Source organism: Phyllostomus hastatus, unplaced genomic scaffold (genome assembly GCF_019186645.2).
Source record: "Phyllostomus hastatus isolate PE091 unplaced genomic scaffold, TTU_PhHast_1.1 phas_scaffold_1066, whole genome shotgun sequence".
In the NCBI taxonomy this organism is placed as follows: Eukaryota; Metazoa; Chordata; class Mammalia; order Chiroptera; family Phyllostomidae; genus Phyllostomus; species Phyllostomus hastatus.
In genome coordinates this window covers 13,553,159-13,562,282 of record NW_025334004.1, presented here as the reverse complement: position 1 = coordinate 13,562,282, position 9,124 = coordinate 13,553,159, and the positions used below count along the sequence as shown (strand labels likewise).

Below are 9,124 nucleotides of genomic sequence, written 5' to 3'. Positions count from 1 at the left end.
ATGTATCTGCACACCATACCTGAGACCCCCACTATCTTGTACATCACCAACGCACAATTACACCCACTCACAAACACTCATCGGCAAGAATAATCACCCACAGTGATCCCCACTCCCCACTAATTCATTTCCCCAAATACATAGATACTGTCACACATGAGTATATGCAGTGAAATGCACATCTCATGAGTGATTACACCTCCCACTCAATTACACTCACATAATTACAGATGACACCCAGTCCTATTCATCCATTAATGTGAAACAGATGCACAAGGAGAAACTAATATGTACTTTCACAAACACTAATATGATTCACGCACAATCACAGATACAGGTGGGTGATCACACACTTACCCCCAAACCCAGCCCCACTTACATGTGGTTACACACACACAGAAGTTCGAGTGGATAATGATAGTTTCGATTTGCAACTTAAGCAGAAACAAGCACACCAATAATTGCAAACACAATTACCCACTATCACAAATACTCACTATCAGTAACATTCTCATCGCCCACACCATTGCGAACACACGATGCATGCACACGATTCTCACACTCAGACACACTATACCCTCTCCAACACTAGCTGTCCCAGGAGAGCCTTGCTATCCCTCCTTCCCTCAGCTCTGCCTTCTCTCTGTTCCCCTTCTTCCTCTCTCCAGGGTCTGCTGCTGGTCCTGGCCCCCAGATGTCCCTCAAGCTCAGGCACCAGTGGCTGCCCTGGTAGCACCATCTCACGCCAAACCCAAGTAGCTGCAAGGTGCTGGCTCAGCAAGGAGCAGGCAGCCCTAACTCCGGATCCGGAGGGTTTTATTTTTTTCACATAAATTACACAAGCACTTTATAAAATGGTTACACAGAAAACACCTTATAAGTGCATAACTTAAACCCCCCCATGAATGGGATCTGGAGAAATAGGCTGAGTCTGTGTGGAAACCTGGCTGTGCGTACCTGGTGCGGCTAGGAGGGGTGCTGGAGGTCTGGCAGGCCAAGCGATGCTGTGGTGGCTGTTGTGTGTGGGATGGCATGTCACAGTGTGGCCGTGGCCTTGTGTTTACGAGAAGTGCTGTTTGGAATGCTGCTCAGAATGAGTCCAGGTCACTCCTGGCCTAGGCCAGATGGTGAGGAAAAAGGGTAAGAAGGCTATGGCCCCGTGTGTGCATGACACTCTGCCATAGGTCCCCTGTGTGTGACTCTGGGGTGACACCACGAGGGACGGTGAGATCATTTCTGTGTGGGCCTATGGGTGTCAGTGTGTGATGAGGAGTGGGATACAGAGCGAGGTTCAAATGACAGCCCATGCTGTCCTCAGGGGACCCCAGAAGCTCCTCTTCCCCTGCCTCTCTTGATCGGTCCCACGATAAAAATCAGAATAAAATAAAACAGACGCAACTGAGACCGACTCTGAACAGTTCTAGCGGGCGCAGGACCGCCTGGGAGTTTGGGAGGAGGTCGCCGGTCCTTGTCCTCTGTGCTTTCTTTCTCCTTTTCCACCGAAGAGAGAAGTTTCCGCGCACGCAGACGCCTGTGAGCGGGGCAGCGTTCTCCTCCGGCGTGCAGTCCGAGGCCGGTGGAGTCGAAGACAGTCCCGGCTCTCAGGCCGTGGCGGCGACCCCTTGGCTGGGCCGGGGTCTCCGGAGTGGAATGGGCAGAATCACTCGCAGGCCGACGCCACCGACGTGACGCTGGTGATCTTGGTCGAGTCGTCAGACCACGGCTGCAGGTTCTGCAGGGCGAAGAGCGACGAGTTGTGCACGCAGAGCGGGTCCGCAGGCAGCGGCTGCGCCAGGCTCTTCTGGAAGGCCTCTTGCTGCAGCTGCAGGAGGATGCGGTTCGCCTGCTGCCTCTCGGCCTCACGCTCCTCCGCGGTCTGCCGCCTGCACCGAGGACAAGCCGTTACCCACGCTCCGGCGCGATCCCGAGAGAGCCCGGGCGAGCACAGCTCCCCTTGACAGCGCCCAGCTCCAGCTTGGGCCCCTCTAAAGCATTCCCTTATCTTGAAGGTCCTGACTCCCACAAAGACTGGCAACCCCAAGAGTAGAGGGAATGGCGCTATCTGGGGAAGCTGTGGGAAAACCCTATAGGCAAGCAGCTGGGGCTCCTCGTCTGCGCGGCGCCTGCACGCCACCCTCGAAGGGCGGCCCGGCCGAGGGCAGGATGGCATCTGGCCTCTCCCAACCCTGAGGACGACCAGACACCCCCTGGGCAACCCTTCCCCACCAGGCCGGGGCAGAGGCAAACGCCGGCGGATCCGAGCTGCCCCGCCAGACCCCTCTTCTTCCCCTTTTCTCTGCAAACGCTTCCCCGGCTCCGACCTCCTGCGCCGAGCCCTGTGCCCTGCCGGGACGGCCGCCCGACCGGCCTGCTTTCTCCACCAAGGCGGTCGGTCCAGGGAGGCGGTGGCTCACTTATTCCATTTAATGCCTCCCCTCCACCCCGTCAACTGAGATCAAACGTCTGTCTCTAAGGTGGACAGACCTAATGGGAGTCCCCGGGGCCTCCAGAAGCAATTTGCAGGCGATCGATGAAGCCGCGCAAAGCCAGCGAGGGCCTCTCCCAGCGACTGCCGCCGGCCTCCTTCCCGCCGCCCCTTCTTGCTTTTTGCTCTGCGTCTCCCTGGCTCTCTTCTTCCCCTCCTTTCCTGCACTTTAAACCGCCTGACTGCTTCTCTTCCTTCGGGCTCCGCGTCTTCATCTCCCGTTTTATTTCACCCCCGCCCTCACCCCTTGGGCTCTTTGAAAATTACGGGAATTTGTTTGAAACGAAAATGGAGGTTTGGATCCTCCATCGGTTTCTTTTTTTCTACACAACGCTTCGTTGGGCTGCCTGGTTTCCTTTCCTCCCCGGGGTGGGGCACCTATCCTTGCCGCCCGTTCGCGTTTCCGTTCCTCCCTTTGCCTGCCGCTCCATCTTCCTCGGACCCCCACCCGGGAAGAGGCTTGCCTGGCTCTCCCCCTCCCCTGGTCACAGCCCTGGGTGGGCCTTGAGAACACCAGTGTCCCCCCTGCCCGGCTGGCCCTTGCTCCTCTTTAACTGGCTTCCCAGGGGTCCGAGGCTGGTCCTCCACCCCTTCCCAGGCGGCAGGAATGTGGGGAGGGGAGGGCAGCAGACTCGCGGGGCAGTGGCTTCCTTTGTGGCCACCACGGCGGAATCCCGGGCAGATTCCTCGCCTTCATTCAGAAAAAGAGGAAACTCCAATTCCTTCCTCCCGTCCCAGGCCCGCCCGGCCCGGCGCCGCCGCCTTAGCCCAGACTCTTGCGCTACCCCCTGAGGCCTGAGCTAGCGAGAAACTCCGGGCAGGAGTGGTACACGGGTCAGACGCACAGGAGGGTGCAGGGATGCGAGGCCGCCCAGGGGAGAGAGCGCCGGTGTGCGCGGAGAACAAGGCTGCCTGGTGTCAGTGGGACACTTTATGTGCTTAAGAAAGAGAAGGGTGGTGGGAGGAAGGGAGGGAGAGGGAGAAAGAGAGAGGTGGGGGGGATAGAGGACAGACTTTGAGGTTTATGCAGAAAAATTAGTGTAGTTGTGGGTGTGTGACGTGAGAAGTGGAAATCTCTCTCCCTGTGTGTGTCACACACACACACACACACACACACACACACACACACCCATCTGCTCTTAATTGATCCCGGATTCAGTGGGACCCTCGAAAACCCCGTCGCAGCCGGCGCGGATTGATTTTCCCCGTCCAGGGAGGGAACCCACTGCCCTCAGGCGGGGGGAGGGAGGAGGGAGTCAGCAGAGCCCAGGCCGTGGCCTGGGGCCCCGGACGCTCTGCAGAGATCCCGGCTGGGGCGCAGAAACAGGGCGTGGGCCATCCCGTCTCCGGTCTCGGGGACAGGGGAGGCATCTTCGTAAGTGTGAGTTTGCGCAAACAAAAAGTCCTGCAGGACTCTGATCCAGGAAGCTCGGACTGCATAGACTGCTCTAACCGGCTGTTTCCCCAAGCACCCGCGAAGATCAGCCGCGTCTACACTGGCACTAGTTGTGCCCGTCAGAAAAACAGGAAGCCTCCAGTAAAACAGACCCGGGGCTCTCCAGCCCCGTCTCGGTCATCGGCCTCCCTCGCCTCCCACTCCCCGAGAGCCTGGCAGGAGGTGCTCGCTCCTCTGAGCTGAGCGGAAACCGGGAGCAGGGCGAATGTGAGGGCCCCGAGAGGCCCGGAGCCTCGAGCGGCCGGCGGAGACTGTGCCGCCCGTGGCGCCCACGCCGCGCCCGCCCCGCGCTCTCACCTCCACTTTGTCCGCCGGTTCTGGAACCAGGTTTTGACCTGCGCGTCAGTCATTTTGAGCGCCTTGGCCAGGGCGGCGCGCTCGGCCGAGGCCAGGTACTTCTGGCGGTGGAAGCGCTTCTCCAGTTCGCAGATCTGCAGGCGCGTGAAGGACGTGCGCGGCTTCTTCTTCTTGGGGGGCGTCCGGTTCTGATAGGGGTGACCTATACGGCGTGTTACAGTGAAGGGTGAGAGGGCCACTGGAGCGGGAGACAGACAGACGGCAGAGGCAAGCGGCAGAGCGTCAGGAGGTGTCCCAGGCCCGACACCCCGCGAATCAGCGAGCGTAGCGGCTAAACCCCGCGAGAAGGACCTTGATCCTCCTCCCGAAAGCCCTCAGCTCCAAGCTCGGGCGAGAGACAACCCCCTCCCGCCGCCAAGCCGCAGCCGCTGCCACCGCTGAGGCCTCCCTAGCCCCGGGCTCCCATGTGCCCAACAAGACAGCGCCTCGGGCACCTCCCCAGTCTCAGAGGAGAGCTAAAGGTCGCAGCCCTCCACAGCCCCAGGTCGCCAGCCTCAGAGAAGCTGCCCAACAGTAAGAGGCCATGCTTGCTTAAGACCCCGATCCTCGGTGCTGACCTGAGCCTCCATCACACAGCAATACACACAGACTCGTCGCATACAGCAGTGACAAGCTATAGATCTGCACGGCCGCACAGACACACAGGCAGACACACACAGGACATGGGGCGACACAAAGTGACACAAGGCAACGGCCATACCCTCCCCCCGGACCTTCTTTAGGCCTGAGGGAGATTCGAAGGGTTGTGGCGCCCCTAGGTAGGCCCTGTGTGGAGTACCTTTCACCAGCCTCAGGACCAGCGAGTTCCAGGCTGGGAGTTCCACCAGAGTCCTTCAGGACTGGCCTGGCCTGGGGCTGAGGGGATGGGCGCCAGGCCCCGACTCCCCAGACCTGAGAAAACTTGGGCTGGGGCAGTGGGGCCCCTTGGGTACAGGGCCCTTCCCAGAGGCCCAAAGTGGATCCGCTGATCCGCCTCTGAGCACCCCCTCCTAAACTTTTGCGCGGGACCCAGAGTGTGAGCCACAGTTCCACGGTTGGAGCAGGAGCAGGAGCAGGGGACCTGCCCTGCCTCGGGTCGTCTGGCCCAGGGTCTCGCTCTAAGCTGCCTTTCCTCCTTTCACAGTCGGACGCTGGAGGCCGAGCCCCACGGGAGTCCTGGCCTATTCCTCCTGCTTCCTCTCTCTAAGGCCTGGTCCGGAACCCACACTCAACTCGTGGCTGCTCCCCAGCGGGCTGGGGGCCCGGCCCGGCGGGAGGATGGTGTTCTAGGATTCAGGGAACGCCAAGGGAAGCGGGAAGGGAAGCCGGAGGAAAAGGGCCCTTGCAGGAGCGGGGGCCGAGTGCTGAGAGCGGAAGCGGGAGTGGAGGGAGCCGGGGCCAGCGGAGGAAGGCGCGGAGCGGGCACCGGGGAGTGCGGCAGCCGGCGCCGCCGAAGACGTAATCGTCCCAGGAGTAGTCCTTGGGTGCTCAATCGATCGTGGGCCTGGCCAGTGCATTATTTACGCTGCAGGGCCCAGGGTACTGGGTGCGGGGAGGACGCCAAGCCGGGACAGAACGAAAATGAAGCGGGTGGCTTAGCCTCAGGCTGCCACCGACCCGGATGAAGCCTGCAGTCGGAGAAGTGCCCGCCAGCTCTGCTGCTTTACTGGGGCCCTTGGCCTCTGCCGGACGGGCAGCGCGACGGACACTGGAGCTTGGAATGTGTGAGTGTGTGTGTGCGTGCTGGGGGGCGGGCAGGAGGTGGGGAACCTGCTCTTTCCTTGCGTCTGGTCCTAGGGCTCGCTGCCTCGGACAGAGAACGTCGGGACGGAAGTAGTTTGTTCACATCGCGCCCCTTCTCTGAGATTCCTGAGCCCCAAACGCGGGCGGAATGTAGTCTCAAAGCTACATCCCCCTTCCCTCCGCCTAACCCGTCCCAGGAACTCCGAGAGGGGATCAGGGAGCGCTTCGCAACCGGGGGTCCTGCGAAAGAGACGCAGAGGAGCCCAGGCTGGGAGAACTCCTCCAGCATGGCGATTCCTTGAGCATAGATAGGTGGCAGGCTGCTAAATTTGGAGAAAGCACCAAGAGGAGCTGGGTGACTAGGCGCGCAAAGGGGGCAGCGGGGAGCCACGTGGGGTGGGGGCAGGAAGAGGGAGCGCAGAGCCGGGCCGCGGCCAGGCGGGGTGCGCGCAGGCCGGACTCACCTGTGAACCTGTCCTTTGTGTATCTGCGGTTACTCTCCATCCAGGGAAAGGTGAGGCCCGTGAGGTTGTTGACGCCCGGCACGGCAGGCACGGAGGGCACGGTTGGCAAGCCGGTAGCCAGAGGCTGTGGGTGGGCCACTGCTCCAGCTAGTGGCCTGTGCGCGGGCACCCGAATCACCCCCGCAGCGCTCAGCGCCCCTCCGCCGCTGCCGCCTCCGCCGCCGCCCGGACCCGGGCCGCCCGCCAAGGCCATGTTCACGTTGTAGGAGCCGGCCAGAGGGCCCATGCTGCAGGCGCCGCCCCCGCCACCAGCGGGGCCACCAGGACCGCTCGGGCCGCCTGCTCCATAGGCCCCCGCACCCCCAGCCCCCGCCCCGGCCACAGGTCCCCCGCCTCCGTAAGGGTAGGCGCCTCCGACCAAACAGCCAAGGCCGTATTCTCCGTCCTGGAGGCGTGAGTTTGGCCCCATACAGCCGCTCTGGTCCGGGCTGTTGAGGATCTGGTCGATGCCGAAGCTGATGGGCTCCGCGTGGCCCGGGTGGAGATGGTGCGGACCCAGGTGATCCATGCTGGCCCCCGGCCCCGGCCCCACGGGGGGGCCTGGGCAGCGGGGCTCGCTGTTTTTCGCTCTGGGGGCAGAGCGCAGGGGCGCAGGGGCGCGAAGGCGGGAGCTGCTCCTGGCTGCGCGGAGACTTGGAGGCGAAGTGCGCAGAAGGGCTAAAGTAGGGGGAGGGGGAGGGGAGAGGGGGCGACGTATTCCACTCGTCTCCTGCTGCTCCTTCCCCTCTCCGGCTGCTCGCTCGCTGTTGACTCTGGGACATCAATCACCGGGCGAAAAAGCCCGGTGCGAGCGAGTCTCGCCGTTCCGACCCGGTCTCTCCATTGGCTGTGCGCAGAGAGGAGCGGGGTGAATGACAGCACGGGGGGAGGGGCGGAGACGAGGAGTGAGAAGCCGGGAGCCGAGACAGATGCAGGAGCCAGAGACAGAAGGACGGCGACTGAGGCTCAGAGAAGTTCTTCAGGAAGAGGGGAAACAGAGACTTAAAAGGAGAAAGAAAAAGAACGGGAGACGGCCATTCCCAGAGACCGACAGACAGACAGAGCGAGGCCAAGAGGTGGTGGTCAGAGCCCTCCTCTCAGGCAGGCAGGTGCCGCCCCCTAACTTTGAATTGGGCCAAAGGGGTCCAGCCCACCGGCCTCTGGGGAAGAGGTGTCCCAGCGCTACTGGAGAATCTCCCCAAGGGCTCAGCGGGGAAACACCTGTCCATCAACCAGAGGATTTACACCAAACTTGAAGTCCAGCTTGTTAGAAAGTAGAAGACTGTCTACTCCCCAGGTATGGAGCCCAGGACCCTGAGGCAGGGAAGGTGAGTTCAGGCTTGCCCTTCTTTAAAACACATGCCTATGAACAGGCTATATGTTGAAAAAAAAAAATCAACAACCACCCCAACTCAGCCCGTTTAGAGAAACTGAGGAAGGGGAGGCTTTCTGAGAGGCAGGCACCAGCCGAGGGAGTTAGCTTGGGGCCTGTTGCCAGGGTGCCCATGCATCAACATACCCCTTTCCTTGAAAATAAACAGATGTCTCAGGAAGCAGTTACCACAGTATCTGAATGAATTCACGCGGATTGTTTTCACATAGCAACTAGGCGGTGTGTGTGTGGGGGGGGGCAGTTCAAGCAAAAAAGCTTTGGACTGTGGTAAGGGGAGGGAGTTATGTTCTTACTTTTGGAATCTTGGGAGGGAGGCCTAGGGGCTTAAGGCAGTGGGGGCTGGGGTGGTGGGACCAAGAAGAGGGAAGTGCATCCTGGACACATTTAGGCCTCTTCAAAGTTTTGCCTGTGGCTAACTGGCTTGGAGCCCAGGAGAGAAGGAGGAAACTCCCTTTTCTGCTTCCCCTCTTTCCCCGCTCCAGTAGGGAACGGTTTGATCCCGCCCAGAAGCCAAGCTCTGGGAAGCGCGCAGGTTGGATCACTTGGGATCTGTTTCTGGTCTATTCTAGACCCAGCAGGCCTTCGGAGCAGTGTTCCCTCCACCAGGCGCGGTGCTGGAGTGGGGAGGCACTCGGTCTACTCATCAGCTCTCCTTGCGATGCAGCATTTGCCCTGGCCACGGCTGTTATTCCACTTGAAGAGATCTCCTTGGAGGCAAGCAATGACTTACACGTCTCTGTTCCTCCCTGTGGAGTATAGCCCCAAACCACTTTGAATGAATAATAAATTAGTAAACCTCCTCATTCAACAAGTTTATTTGAGCACCTACTAGACATCAGACACGGTGTTTAAAATTTATTCATTTCAGAGACAAAAAACATTGATATCTGTTGTTCCACTTACTAATGCACTCATTGGTCAATTCTTGTATGTGCCCCAACCAAGGATCGCACCTGCAACCTTGGAGTACCAGGACAATGCTCTAACCAACTGAGCTGCCCGGCCAGAGCTCAGGCGTGGTTCTTGGCACTGAGAAAAGGGCAGTGAACAGAACAAAGTTCCTGCCCTCGTGGAGCTCGCACTCCATAGGGGGGATGTAAAGAAGCAAATACAATAAGGCAGATTACAACAAGTGTTATGTGGAGAACACTATAAACCCTACACTAACTCTTTGAGATGAATATTATTTCTATTTTATAGATACAGAG

General features: G+C 59.9%; 1 protein-coding gene across 2 annotated transcripts; it reads right to left on the bottom strand.

Moving 5' to 3' along the window:
- Positions 1-777: 777 nt before the first annotated feature.
- On the bottom strand, positions 778-7,276 carry TLX1 (T cell leukemia homeobox 1). Of its 2 annotated transcripts, none has more exons than XM_045854396.1 (3): positions 6,485-7,276; positions 4,239-4,476; positions 778-1,883 (listed from the first exon to the last, which is right to left on the bottom strand). In XM_045854396.1, the coding sequence occupies exons 1-3, from the start codon at positions 7,050-7,052 to the stop codon at positions 1,661-1,663; spliced, it is 1,029 nt and encodes a 342-aa protein (XP_045710352.1). In that variant the 5' UTR covers positions 7,053-7,276; the 3' UTR covers positions 778-1,660. The 2 variants fall into 2 exon arrangements, with proteins under 2 accessions (XP_045710352.1, XP_045710353.1); XM_045854397.1 differs by having other exon boundaries at positions 4,239-4,440.
- Between the last annotated feature and the right edge of the window lie 1,848 nt (positions 7,277-9,124).